Source organism: Trachinotus anak, unplaced genomic scaffold, assembly GCF_046630095.1.
Source record: "Trachinotus anak isolate AG129_WGS33_773 ecotype Australia unplaced genomic scaffold, CSIRO_AGI_Tana_v1 ptg000025l, whole genome shotgun sequence".
In the NCBI taxonomy this organism is placed as follows: domain Eukaryota; kingdom Metazoa; phylum Chordata; class Actinopteri; order Carangiformes; family Carangidae; genus Trachinotus; species Trachinotus anak.
In genome coordinates, this window is record NW_027273876.1 from 2536376 (window position 1) to 2551865 (window position 15490).

Sequence of the window (15490 nt, forward strand, 5' to 3'; positions counted from 1 at the left end):
TCTGTGATTATATAAAGAGGCGTATCTCTTGTTCAGCCTACCCTCACTGTTTTGAATGCAGTGGGCAGAATAATAGGAACACCTGTCAACATAATGCAGTGCAGTTCAGCAGCACCACAAAATCAAAATCATCATAAAGTCAATTTGTCTTTTTTTTTTTTTCTCACTGTACATTTGGATAAAAGGTATTAGATATTATATGTTTTAATGTAAATTGATTGTTTTGGGATTGGTGATTTTTTTTTTGGTAATTGCTGGTGGAGCTGACATTTTGGATACTTAGCCGGCTTTTTTTAAATGTAGATGTTTGCGTGATAATGACCTGCAGGGTCAAAATATTCCATAATTTTAAAAAAAATTACAGGAAAAAATATGTACCATCAAATTACAAATAAAAAGGGAAGTTGGGATGTTGGCTGCAAAAATGCAATATTACATATTGATTAAGAAGGAGTGAAAACAAGTCTCTGAACCAGATTGACTGGTCTTCTGTTTACATTTAATTTAATAATATAATTATACTTTACTATGCTACAATATCATTGATAAACTGTAATACAAATAAAATAAATACTACTGTTTATTTAACATTTTCTTCGTGTTCAATTTTGAAAAGCAAAACTCTCCCTTTCAAAATAAAATCACAAAAGCTGACAGACTGGGAACAAATTTATTTCTATTTTGTCTCATGTACAGAAAGAATCCATTTACAGTTTACAAACAACTGACCAGGTTTATGAAGCAAATGATTTACTGCACAGAATGAAGACCTACAGTTCAATCCTCCTGACCTTCATAAGAATCACAAATCCAACAAAGCAGGTTTAACGTGTCTCTCGGGGGTTCAGCTTTCGTGTGAATGAGCTGTGACTGAATACTTTCTGAAACTGTCCAAACACAAGTTCACAAAATCTACTGAGAAACACACCAACCTCTTGTGTAAAACAAAAACAAGCAAGGAAAGCCACAATTGCACAACTCATAGTAATTCTGTTTCTGGTCCAAAAAATGTACATTTACAGCAGTGGACACAACAGTTCAGTAGGAATCGTTTCATGGCTGTGTTACTCTTCAGACTTAGACTTAACATCACATTTTCAGTTTGTACTGTAGGCTACCGACACAGGCTTATGAACAGCAAGCAAATGGTGAAAAGGAGCAAGGAGTCAGCATGACCTTTATACAGCCTTCAAGATTTTCACTTCATTATCAACCTATTACTCTCCAACAAAACAAAACAAAGAAAAAAAACACAAACCTCTTCAAGTGTTTGAAACTGGTGAGCTTTTACAAATCTGCTAATGACGTAATTAAGTTCACAGTTGTTGATGCGTTGCCGGCAGTGGTGATGCTAATAACAGCGGGAGCGTGTTGGTCAGTATGTTATTGTTGTAAACATTTATGACCGGAAGTGAATTTTGTTAGAACTGGATTAAGGGAAAAAAAAATATCAGCGTATCATCATATAACCAAGTTCATTTGGCAACACAATTCAATGCGCCAGTGCATCATCATTTAGTGCCAAACATCCTCATTATCATTTCAAAAAAGGTTTGATTAAAAACACCCTATTCTACATGTTACATGCACATCGTACTGTATAGACATAAAATCTCATATAGTTCATCATACCATTTACAAGTTTGGTGAAAAAGAGGATAGATATAAGAAATTAAGATATCCAAGGATGTAATAGCCGCAAGAAAAGTTGTCTTGTTTTGGCAGGCATGCTCCCCAGAGTGACGTGTTGTTGTTACCACAATGCAGTGTGCTTATTAGTGCCCGCCGATCTCGACAGCATGGTTTAGGTGACGACTAACTGCATTTGAAAAAGGGACCTGCATGCCTATCACCCGATCCTATGTGAAAGAAGGCACTTACAGGAGAGAAGTGGTACAGGCCCTGTCTACAAACAACCCCTGTAGACCTCAGTAGAATATTAAATAGGTAAGTCTTCAAGTAAAGTGATGTTTTTGCTGCGCCATATCTGTTTTAGACCATGTTTCTTGGAGATTAAGGGGTTGTCTACGCAAGAGCCCAAAGAACTGTTGGGGGCTTTTGGTGCCTTTTGTTTATTTCATACATTCATATGCATGCAACCTTTCTTTACCAAACGGTCTTTCAAATGTCTGGGAATCTATTTACACAACAGAAATCGCAAAGAAGTCCCGAAAAAAAAAATCTCAACAACAGGAGAAAAGGCAGAAATGCATACTTTTGGCAGAATTGTACAGTAGATCACTGCGATTAATCGATGAGAGAAAGGATGACAGAGAGTCTTGAAGATGATGCTCAACATTTCAAATCATTACTATCTGAATAATTAATTACAACACATGAACACAGTACAGGAGGAAGAGGAAATCAAGTACATCCCTGAAGGAGCAAAATGCAAGTCCAATCGGACTGTCTACTTTGCATTTTCCATTCACAGGGGCTCAATAAAGAAAATAATCAATACAATTGATAGGTTCCCTACATATTCAGGCTTTGGGGAGCTGTTTCCTTCAAAGAAAACTTATCCTAGTTACAGTTTAGGACAGGTGAGTAGTCAAACGAACACAGGCGCACATCTTCTATCATCAATATGAGCCTTTGTGTAGAATAAGTACAGGGAAGGAAATCTAATTCACCTAAATCCCCATCAATACCATAAAAATGTCATCCACTTCCAAATACTTGGTAAGTATCAATCAATCATTTCTAAAATTATTAGTAAGTGCTTTATTCTTATATTTTGCTCTATAAAATGGCTATTTCCACAGTCAGTATATGCAATGGCTCAGACGATGGTTCAGTGATGTGATAGGTGACAGGATTCACAATAAACTGGATAGATTTCAGTCTACAACAGGTCATCTCAGTGGACACCAGTGGGATTAACTGACAGTGAGACTACGAGAGTAATCGGAAAGTGCAAAAGCACCTCACCAGAAACACAAAGGTCAAACAACAACCTGAAAATGGACCAGTGAAGCATGGTTGTGCTTATTGTGATTTCTCTCGGTGAAAACATCACTCTTCTTCCATGTTTGATGTGGAAAGATTCCCCTTTGAAAAGATTGTTAAAGGTCCAGTGTTTAGTAAGTTCAATAAGCTCACTTCCTTGGGTGGAAGACCATGAGAGGTCTGTCTTCAATCTTCTGCCATGGGCTCTTCTTGTTCTCGTCTTTGTCGTCTGGATCATCCTCAGGACTGGTCATGGAGTCGCGGCGGTTCTCGCTGTTGCTGCTGCGACTGCTGTTCACACGACTGCGTCCTCTTCTGGGGATGGTGGATCCTCGGGAGGATGGACCTTCATCCAGAAGAGGGGTGAGGGAGTTCTCCTCGGGTGAAACGGGGCGTCCTTCGCTGCTGCTGGGCTCGCTGTGGTCAGGGTAGGCCAGCTTGGAGTAACTCTTCCCACCACTGCCGCTAACACCGTGGCCCTTCCGTCCTCCCGTTCCCCAGCGGTCATCTTTTCCCTTCCGGTTAATAGCTGATTTTCGTTCTTGTGCCTCCAAAGGTGGTTCAAGGTTGATGTCTCGGGGAGTGCTGCTGGAACCTCCAAATCCACTGCCGCCCCCGCCACCACCACCACTGAGGTCATTCCCAACATCTATGTAGGAGTGGCGCACATGGGCATTAGCTCGTCCATCCAGGGAGATGAACCACGCCCTTGGGTGCTGCTTAACACCCAACTCCAGTAGCTTCTTCTCGGTCAGAGCCTGTAATTCTCCATTCATCTGAGCCATGGTGGAGTCGTTGAAGAGCACAGGGATGGTCACAGGTCCGCCAGAGGAGTCGGACGCCCAGCTCGGCTCCTCAGAGTCGTCACCTTGGGATCCACCTTGCTGCTGCTGCGACTGCTGTTGGCCTTGTTTCTGGGAGTGGTGGTGATGATGTTGCTGGCCTCCACCCATCTGTGCACCATCTTTGTCTTGCTCCTTCTGGTCCTTTCCATCTTTACCAGAAAACTCAGAGGGCAAGCGCATATAGTGGGCTGGAATGACCAGGGTTGGTACCATACTCCGGTACATGTTCTCTTTCATCTGGTCGATGGAGCTGCAGAAGATTATTTGACCTGGTTGGGTGTTGAGGGAGGTGGGTCTGGCAAGGCTGTCTGCTGCTGCTGCTGAATACTCTGGAGGTTTGTCAGACTGGCTTGGCACATAGCCTTGAAAGCGAGGTGGAGACGGGGGATCGGAGGAGTATCCTCGATTGTCATTGGCATTGTGGTGTCGGTGATATTCAGACTCTTTGCCCTCCATGGGGCTGTAGCTCCGATTGTAGTCTTCATGCAGCAAAGGGTTGTCCAAGTTGTTGGTCTCTGTGGCACGTGTAACCTTCATGGGGAAACTTTCCCCTCGTTGGGGACCTGAAGCATTTTTTCCCTTTGCGTGTCGCAGCATGTGAGCTGGAACATGTTTGGTTAAGTCCTCCCTTGAACTCTGGTAGTCTCGAGATGGGGACCGTTCAGATTTGTCATTAGAAGGACCAGACTCAACATGGCCTCCACAGATCAGATTTAGGCGTGACGTGGATGTACCCTGGTCTCGCTTTGCTCCATTTAGATTGGAAGTGTGGGGTTTGCCTTGCTGTCGACGAGGTTTCAAACACTTCCGCCTAAAAGGTAAACAGACACTGAAGGTCAGAAATAAAAGAAACACCTTTTATCTGCCAGGGTCCTGCAAGAGAGCTTTAATCTAACGACGGCCTAAAATTAAACCTGCATTCACCATCAAAATCGCTGCTGCAATTCTGTTATTTTTGCCATTGATAGAAACCTAGACCCAGAGACCTGCGCCTACGCTCCCCACACCTGCAGTAGTAGAGCAGCACGCAGAGCAGGATGAGCACCAGCAGGGCCAAAGAACCCAGGATGGACAGCAGGAACAGGGTGTGGTACGTGGTGATGTCCCTCAAGCCCGGGTGAGACAGACCCAATCCTGCAAGACAATTCATGGCAGAAAGACGTCTATGGCTCATTCTGAAACTTCACTCTAATTATAATTTAATACTTCAGATCTGATATGTCTATATGGGCAAAAGCACTGATGACTAAATTGTTTAGCTTTCACCTATGTGGCCCCTGATGTTAAACTGACATCATCCAGTACAGTGACTTTGTGAGTTGAGTTGACTTGCACCTCCAGCAGGTCAAATATTTCAGTTTTCGAGGGAAATATGTGAACATCTACAAGATGGTGAATCTGGAAACATTATTATGTCAAGTTTCTCATTGTTAACTTGATGCTATGCAAACAACAGCTCTCCAGCTTCACAGAGCTTCATGTCACAGAGAAATTAGATATATCATGTTCATTGTTAGTTTTCGAAGAAAAATATAAAATATCCCCAGCCTTATCCTTTCAAGCCTTATCCTTTTTATCTGGTATGTGTTTAAATTTAGTCCAGGAAAAAACTGTATATATTTAGTGCTTTTATCACAGCAGATTTATGAGATGATGACCAAATAAAACCTTTCTCTGGACCAATATCAAAACAATGTTCTGGACTTATTTAAAGTATGACCGTAGTAACACCTTGGCTTCAGTACCAGGAAGATTTCCTTTTTCCTTCCTAGAGACATACAGGAACATCTACTGGCACAGCAGCAACAATGAAGGTGATAAACAGCCCAAACAGGAGAATGGAGGGTGAGATGAGTTAAAGCACCTGAGGATGAAGGAAAGGCAGCCAACCAGTATCCCATCTGAGGAACCACGACGTTCCAGACAAACTGTGTGCCGTCTTTTTTGATGTAGCCCGTCCCGTTTCTAACCCACAGTCCTGGAGAAACGTAAATGATTATTGTTAACGTTGGAACGTAAGAACATTTACTCAAGTGTTACATTTATCTGACAGCTTTTGTTACTAATTTCTTGGCAGATTTAAATATTTACATACAAAACATATGAAGAGCTATAAAATACAATGCTCTATTGTAAATGAAACTACCCAATTGTGTTTACAGTTAGAGCTGAAACAATAAATCAGTTAATTAGCAACCATTTTGATAATTTGTTTAAGTAATTTTCATATGAAATGCAACATTTTTCCTTTTGATTATTCTTACATTTAAAATCTTTTTTTTTTTTTTAAATAATTTTGAGGTTGGACAAAACATTGTGAAGGAGTTACTTGGCAATTGGTATTTTCTCATTATTTTGTGAATTTTCACAAACCAAATAATCAATCGATTAATTGAAAAAATGATGGTGAGATTAATCCATTAGTTGCAGCCTTAAATGAACAAGTTAAAACATTAAAATAATGTTAAAATACTGCTTAGACATTAATGCATCAGTAATATTAATTTAATGATATCACGTATAAAAATACAACAGTCACATGGGTCATTTTTCTCAATTTAGTATTTCTATGTTTGGTACTTTTTGGTTGGTACAATTTACTTAAGTAACATTTTCAGTGCAGTAATGGAGTATTTTTACTGTGTGGTCTCAGTACTTTTACTTCAGTAAAGGATCTGAACACTTCCTCCACACAATCAAAATACATTCTCTTACCTAAACTAAAAAAATATGTCTCTGATAATACATTTTACATTTGTACTTTGTAGCATCTATGATTTATGTGTTTTCCTTACCCGTCTTAGGCTGATACAGCCAAGCAGGTACACTTGTGGCCATCCTGTTGCGGGTGTCAGACGGCAGCGGCACAGAGATGTGGATCGGGTCCGAGACCTGGATTGGGACGCCATCTTTGTCAAAGAGCTGAATGCTGACCACGGCCAAAGCTGTCAAGTCTGTCCACCCTGTTTCTGCACCTGAACAGGAGAAGTCACCGACATCAGCTTCAACACTTCTACACTTCTTGTTATATGACTTTATGAAATAACTCAGTGCAGTTACCAGGTTCATGGTCATGTTTTTAAAACACAGGACTGCTGATAAATTGGTTGTGATAGAAATCACTCCCTTGGTGACTTTTCCCCACATAATAAACACTGTCTTTTACTTGTAGTAGTGAGCAGTAAATTGAGATTTTTGATACTTATGTAACATCACTTTACTTAACCACAGACAGATGTAGTGTCATTTTATTTATCTATATATGCATGTTGGGAGATTTTCCTGTTTTTTACAAACACTTTTCAATTTTCATTGTTCACTGATTTTTTTTTTTTTTCTTGAGAAATTTGCAAAAACTTTACACTGATAATTTGGATACTTGAAAATCAGAGTAGACACTGAAGAGAATGTACATGCCATGTCCAAGAGTATGTGGACGTGTGGACATTACACCCATATTCTGGTTTCAGTGTCTCCACCAGATGTTGAACCTGCTGCAGCCCATTCAGCCACAAGAGCATCAGTGAGGTCCAACACTGATGTTGGGTGATGAGGTCTGGCTCACAGTTGTTGTTCCAAGGTGTCGGATGGATGTGGTTGAGGTCAGGAGTCAAGTTCTTCCACACCAAACTGTGAACACTATTTCTTTCTGGAGCTTTCTTTGTGCACGGGGGCACTGCCATGTTGAAACAGGGACGAACACATGTCTAAAATATCATTGCATGTTATAGTTTCAAGATTTACCTTCAATAGAACAAAGGAGCCTAAACCAGCCAATAGAAGCATGCTATTCACAGCAGTGATTTCTGTCTCCAACCTGAGCTGTTGGTCTCTTGGCCCAGGAGAAACGGGAAACCGCCGATTTCATACTGACTCCTGGCTGTGGTCATTGCAGCAGACAGCGCCGTGTAGTTGGAGTTGGAGGGCAGCTGGAGGGACTTCCTCTGGAGCTGCACCAGCGGCTGGTTACGAGCTCCTGCAAAAACAAAAAACCACAACACTCCCGCTCTGTAAAACCTGCAGCTACTTTTAAAATGTGTTACTGTAGCGTGTTACAGATATGAGAAGGTAACTGTGATGGAGCTGTGATTGTAAAAACTAAGAAAAAGTACTCTGCAGCTGTTGTTATGACGACAGCAGCAGCAAATAACACAGGGTCATCTAAATTTTAAGCAGTGAAATATACGGAGGCCTGAAGAGACACAGGGGAGAGGAGAGGGTGGTGATCCGTCTTCACTCAGACACTCTCACACAGACTAATACAAGACGTGATGACAGAATAACTGTTGAACTCAACTCCTCAAGTAACTAAAAACGCACCATCACTATCTGAGAGATGTAAATTTTATAAAGGGGTTCTCCTGTGATCCAATAAATTGTGAGGGTAAGATGATAATCCCTCATAAATCCAGGGCGTGAAAGGATAAGTGAGCAGGGACGCATCATCTGGAAATGTTCATGTTTTTACACTGGGAGAAAAATGGAGAAATATGGTTGTTTGTGTTACCTGGTGACCCAGACAGCACCTGCAGGACGTCATCGTACAGAATAAGAGTCCCTGGCCTCTGAACGAGGAGGTACAGGCTGACTGATGCATACACTAAAAAAAAAATTAAATTAAAAATTAAATTAGCACAGCAGATCTCCAGGTGCAACAACAACACTGAGACTGAAGGTGTCTGCAAGTTAAATTTAAGCCTTTTTAAAACCACCATATAAAGTATGATAGAAAACAGTGGAGATGAACTGAAATTAATATGAAATCTAAGACTTAAGACATAGAGAAAACTTTTCTTTTTGACAAAATTAGAGATTGATGCTAAAGAAAACTTATAAAATCGATGATTCAGGGTTTATTCATGTATAGATTGTTTATGATTTCTGATAATAATAATACATTTTATTGATTGGTGCCTTTCAAGGCACTCAAGGAAACCTTACAACACACAGTAAAAGAAATACATTCACAAGAACAGGGCATGAAATACAAAATAAATTAGAATTGATTTTTTTTTTCATTATTTTTGGGGGGCTTTTTAATGCCTTTATTATATAGGACAGTGGAATTGTACGTGCTCCACCGAGGCGTCCCAGAATAAATATATTTGCATAAAATATATATGATTACTGTTGGAGTTTGAAGAGGGAGTTTTGGTGCAGATTTATGGACGTTTATTAGAGACAGAGATTTCCACGGCCTTTTTATTTCAGTCTCATCGGAGGGAATAACAATAATAAACTGCATTTTCTTCCTCGGGGACTTACAGGGGATGCGGCTGGAGTGCCACGGCACCGAGTTGGTGACATAGTCTCGTTTGGAGGCTGTGATGATGACCCACGTTCCGGCACGGTACAGAAAGCTGACCCTCAGGACGCCATCTCTGCCGGCTCTGCTGGACGCTAAGATGGTTTGATTCCCGTGGACTTCCACCTGAGCGTCCGCCAGCGGCGACAGGTCGCTGTTGTCAAACACCTGGACTTTTATTTGCACCTCTGTAGGAACACAAAGAGAAAGAAGTCCAATGATTTTACAAAGATTTTAACACGATTCGTTCGTCAACAGAAGATAAATGAACAACAATCCTCATTTACTAAGAAAAACTGTCAAACAGAGAACTTCTTACGTTTGGTTCCGGAACCAGTGAATATGTGAGGTTTTTATCCTGATAAATTACAATTAAATGACAAATACAAAGTCCAACTTGCTTGTTATTTCAGAAGCTTTCAAACACATCTCATGGCCTTCATCTGCAGACGGACCGACACCCAGTCCAGGTGATAACAAATAAACCGTCTCCATGACAACCACCCATCCATCCATCCATCCATCGGCTGAGGAAGACCAAAAAATGTGTCTAAAAGCTTCCAAAACAACAAGAAAGTTGGACCTTGTAGTGAAAATGATTTAGTTAAAGCCTCCGTTTCCAAGGTCAAGAATGAACCTCAGACGTTGGTGTTTCAGCACCAAATAAAACAGTAGAACAGAGAAAATCTTTTCCTCTGGCTCCAGCCCCCCACCTCCATAAGCCGTACATTTAATGACTGAATGAATGATATCTTGCAGTAGTTGCCTTTCTGTCATAGATTTCTTATTTCACTCAACGCTGTAGTGTTAAAGCAGTAATTACACTGGAGTATGGCTCAATTTATCAAGTCTCCCCTGGCTGTCTTACAAGGACAACTTCATTATGCGACAGTGTAATGATCCTGTCCAAAACTGACCTTCAAAGTCAGGGGAATGTGTTCACATAAAAACAAACCACAACACATACAGCGGTTTCAGTGCTCTAAAGTCTGACACTGTGGGCCCCTGTGGGCCCCTCCTAGTACCAAACTAAAACAACTGCGACCCCTTTTTTGTCTAGACGCCCACAGGTTCCCAACACAATATTAATGGATCTTCTAGCTCCTATTATAACTCTTTCTCTTGGGAGATAATCATGATGTATATTTGTTTACATTTTTTACTTCAACTGACATCATTAAAAGGAGCCGAATTAGCTATTAGCAGCTCCTGTTTGCAGAGCACTCATGGGTGTACAGACAACTGTCACTGGATTACTGTGATCCAGAAGGAAACTTAAAAACATGATGATTCTCAGGCAAGTTCTGGAGTTATGAGGCACATCCTTTTCCTTGACCTGTGATCCCTAAGTGGAATGGAACTTTACTCATGACGGACACTGGAGCTACTGATCCTGACTCACACTTCCTGAATCTTAGTTTGTTCTAAGAGGGCGAATTAACCACAAAATGTGGTTTTCTCTGTTTGAGGTTTGGTGATTGCCTCCATGACCTATGTGTTCTCACATTGCTGACTGTGTTGAAAAACTACATGACTAAGTTCCTGTTAACTTCAGAACAGCAGCATCCACTTGTCCCTTTCCCCTCAAACAGTATTTTTTGCCTCAGGTCTCTGGTGCAGACCGGACATTTCCAGAAGTGATGATGATGTTTGCAGTCATCACAGACACGCCCATCACAAATCCATGGCCTGGCTATTTCTGCCCCTCATCTTTCCATGTTTTCAACCCCAGAACATTTTGTTTCTCATCTTGCTTCTTGGACGGCGCGGATGTGGGTCACACTGGGGATGTTTCCATGGATACAGGCTGACTCTCCAAAAGCTGGCTTGTTGTGCTTCCTCACTACGAGCTGTCGTCCTCTAAACCCTCCAGGCCTCCAGCGACAAAGCCCTCGATGCACAACTTTACAGTGACAGCACTAATGGCTGCATCCAGAAAATAAGCAGCATGTATGTGTGTGTTTGTATGTCCATATCCATGTGTGTGTGTAAATGCTGTCAGCCATTAACATAATTGGTTCAATAAAGGCTCTCTTGTGTGTGTGTGGAGAGGATTTCCTCAATCTGGGCTCCACTTTTGAAACACTGAGGCCTGAAGCGGCTCCATTGACAGAAACACTGAGAGCCACAGTGTCACATCGAGAGTCTGGGAAATGTTCACTCCCTCTCAGTCCTTCAGCAGAGATTTTGTGGAGTGTAAACCCTCCTCAAACTCCAAGACAGATCCTTAAAACATGGATTCTCACTGTGTTTAACAAAGTCAGAGGCAGGAGACTGATATTTAGTGTGAATTTAGTTATTGACTTGATTGTTTGGTCCTCCTCGTTAAACATAATCAACAGGTATCTCACATTTTCCTGTTCCAGTTTCTATAAACACCATAGGGCTGCAACTAACAATTATTTTCATACTCAATTCATTTGTTTTGTCTAAAAATTGTCAGAAAACAGTGAAAAGACCAAAAAGTGAGGCCTTGAAAATCTTATGTTGTCAGACCAACTGTTCAAATCCCCAGAATCCAATTTACCGTCACAGAAAATTAAGAAAACCAGCAGTTATTCACATTGATGAAGTGGGTGCAGTTGAATTTTTGGCTGTAACTGATTTTCAAAATGAAAGCATTGACTTACTATCGAGCAAAGAATTGATTTATTGACTAATGTTTCACAGCATCCTCTCCGTCCTGCTGCTGTGCAAATTATTGCAGGTCAGACAAAGTGCTGATCTGTGCCTGATCTGTACAAAAACACCTGAGGTTTCAATTAAATGACGATTTAATCAGTCGAGCAGGGCGGAGCTAAATACAAAAAAAAGGACATAAAGACCTGAAGTATGAGGAGTAAAAACTGCTCTGAAACCAGTGGTGGAAGAAGAATTCAGATCCTGCGGCAAAACAAAATGTAGAAATACTCAGCACATAAAATATCACTTCAGTAAAAGCTGTATTATAGGATGTTAAAAATGATCCATTAATGGGTAATAATCATGTCTCTGTTGCAGCTCATCCAGATAGAGCTAAATTTTATGAACTTTTTATATGATCATCTATAACAATGTCACATTTAATGACCTGACTATAAATTTGTTTTGTTTCCTTATTTGCAATGTGACTGTAGCTACCGAATAAATCCTTTATATATATATATAAGTCCTGCAACCTTGAGGAAAAGTACAGAACTAATCATGCAGAATTTTCCATTTAAATCATTTATTGTTTATGTATAATGTCCTATTCATGAATACTGATATGCAACAAATGATAACTACTTTGGCTGCTGTTAGATTTTCCAAATATTGCATCACATTTAATGTGTTGATGTGTTTTTTATGTAAAATGTTGAACTACACAGCAGCTGCAGCTTCCAGATAAAAGATGATGTGGTGGATTCAACTATAAAGTAACATGACATGAAATATACTCCAGAAAACTGTACTTGAGTAAATGTACTCAGTTACACTCCAACACTGACTGTAGCCATCCATGCATCTCAAAATAGCTTGAAGCAGAATGCAATGCAATTACATAATGTCCTTCAAAATGCACATCCTCACATAAACACTGCTGATTCCACAGCTCCTGCTGCATCTTTATGTGAAAGCAGATCTTTGTTTTTCCTCAAGCAAACGCGCCTTGGGCCTCATGAAGCCACAGTTGTGTCTGCTGGTTCAGTGACTGACACATCTACAGGACCTGGGGCCATCCAGTGTCATCAATGTGCAAGGCAGAAAAAGACACGAAGGCCGGGTTACACAGCAAGTTAGGCCTGAGATCCCAGCATTTCAGGACCGTCTTCAAGGCCCGGATCAGACCCTCTACCCTCACACTGAACAGCGCTTGAGGACAAGCAGCCCTTAAACACTGGCGTGGCCCTCAGTGTGATATCACCTCATGGATATTTATGAATCTACAGAATCAAAAGCAACGACACGGTTTAAAAACATCTTTCCCTATGATCCGCCTCCTCTGTACAGCCCGGAATCAGAGCGCAACGCTGCAGGGATCGACGCTTTGTCGACAAAAGCAATAAAAATGCAACCACTCCCATCTCCTCATTGTGCTGCATCCCCCGTATGGCGAGCTTACCAAATGCTCCCTGATCTGGCAGAGATTTGGCCAGCGCCTCCCAAGCCGCGCACACCGACACGAAGAGGAGCACCCGAGAGACGCAGTTGGCTGGCATCCTTGCACCTACATCTCTAGTCCCAGCTCGGCGGCCATGTGTCCATATTTCTCCCAGGCGTCTGCGAGCTTCCTTCACTGCTCAGACATCGCTCGGACGCCAGGCTCTGAATGGGGCTGAGATGCTGCCGTCTGTGTGGGCTTCGCCTTGTTTTCATTGTCTGAGGTGCAGAGGAAGGGCGCTACGTTTCCCTCTGCTGAGCTCCAGTGGAACAGCGACTCAGCCGCCAGCGGCCCATGTGCGCCACAGAGGTCCGAGTCTCAGGACAGTCTCATGAACTGGGTTTCATTTGTGTATATTAGGCCTATGTTTATGTGGTGGAAAGTACATTTACTCACCTTACTTAATAGTTATACTTCAGTCCAATACAGAGGTACCAGGGAAATATACCTAAATATCAAAAGTAAAAGTTTTCATAATGTAGAATCTTTCACAGTAACGTTTGTTCTACTACAGAATTAAAATGAAACCTCTGGCTCAATATATGTCTGGGTCCCTGGCCCAAGTCTGGCCCCTATACCTCCACATCTGGGCATATTCCAGCTGTTTTCCATAAGTACTGGCTGACAGCTGGAAGATTTTCTGTGTGCTCATCATGATTGGTCCAGATGTGGACATAGCATCTAGTAACCATGCTGTATATGGGCCAGAATGTGATTATGTACTATGACTTTTAATTTTTTTTATTTTTTCTTAATCTATAACAGTGCATATACATTTTATCATGGGTAAAATCTTACAAAGGAACTAGAAACTGGACTAGAAACTGTCAGCAATTAATTTATGTCAAAATGTTTTAAACTTTACAAAAGGAGAAAAAAGATGTGACCATGTTAATGACAGGAGAAAAATGTTATAACGTTAATAACATTTTATTTACATGCGATTGAGTTTACTGTTTAAAGCCCATATTAGAGTGGGAACTAACTAAGTGCTTTATCCAAGTACTGTACTTGAGCAGCTATCACTGAAAACAGTGACATCATGTGCTAAATATTTTTTCTCAGAATTGGGGTTTTGGATATTTGAGGCTGCAGTAATTTTACACTTGACTGCTGTCAGGCTAGAAAGCAAATAAAGTGATTAAAGGTTCAGTATTTCCTGACCTAACCTAAATTCCTGGTAGTGTGGAGAAGGCTTTAAGTGAATAAAAAAAAGTATGTCTGGACTAAAATGTATACATAATCTAATTAACAGTTAACAGAATGAATTAAATATGAAAATCCAAATGCTTTGTTCCAGAAGGTTTTTGTTGAATTATGTTTTGGGGGAGACTGGGAGTCAGTACCTCAGTAAATCCTGGCTACAGCTCTGTATTTTTAAAAAATATTTTTCACGGTGATATATTGTACATTTTATTCCACCACATTTATCTGACAGTGACAGATACTACTTCACACATTAATATTTTAAAGAGGAAAATATGCTCAGCTTCCAGATTGTTATGAATTAAACTATCAGACAAAATATAAAATAGTCAAAATTATCTTCACCTCAAACAGCTACAACATTATGCTGCTTGCATTGTTAATGTTTCAGTAATAATCCAGTATTATGGTGTAATCGTTAGTGGAAGAAATACTTAAGTAAAGGCAGGAATACTCATAAGTCCTGTCTTCAAAACTTAAACTACTTACTTAAACAAAACTTCAGATGTATTATCAGCATAATATACCTACAATATCAAAAGTTTAAAAAAATACACTATATGCAGAATACTATCATATTATTACTTATATTCAGTGGTGGAAGAAATACTGAAATCATTTACTTACAGTAAATAAATGCAGCAATACCATAAAGAAAAATTGTTGCAACTGGACCAAACTCTATTTTATATATGATTGTGTAATTTAATGCATTACAGTTTATCATATTTTAGATGCTGATCATATACATGTAATCTTCAAAGTAACTAGTAACTACAGCTGTCTGTTGAATGTGTACAGTGAAGTAAAAAGTACAGTATCTTCTCTGAAATATTTTCTCTGAAATGGTGGAGTAGAAGTACAAAATAACAAAAGTACAAGTACCTATGAGTACCTGAATTGTACTTAAGTATTTAAGAAGATGTGCTTTAGTTTCCAATGTACTGGCAGGGGCCATGTCTGGGTAATGAGTACTTTTACTTTTAATGCTTGAAGTTGATTTTGCTGAATAATTCTGTATTTGGACCCAAGTAAAAAGCATTCTATGTGCTATTTTTATTT

General features: G+C 40.3%; 1 protein-coding gene across 2 annotated transcripts; it reads right to left on the minus strand.

Annotated features, from left to right (window-relative positions):
• Window positions 1-656: 656 nt before the first annotated feature.
• LOC139608229 (protein FAM171A2) lies at window positions 657-13641 on the minus strand. Of its 2 annotated transcripts, none has more exons than XM_071461716.1 (8): window positions 13184-13641; window positions 9060-9287; window positions 8302-8394; window positions 7612-7770; window positions 6590-6769; window positions 5659-5772; window positions 4781-4928; window positions 657-4605 (listed from the first exon to the last, which is right to left on the minus strand). In XM_071461716.1, exons 1-8 carry the CDS (start codon window positions 13278-13280, stop codon window positions 3099-3101), a joined length of 2526 nt encoding a protein of 841 aa, XP_071317817.1. In that variant the 5' UTR covers window positions 13281-13641; the 3' UTR covers window positions 657-3098. The 2 variants fall into 2 exon arrangements, with proteins under 2 accessions (XP_071317817.1, XP_071317818.1); XM_071461717.1 differs by having other exon boundaries at window positions 4802-4928; window positions 13184-13630.
• Window positions 13642-15490: the final 1849 nt, after the last annotated feature.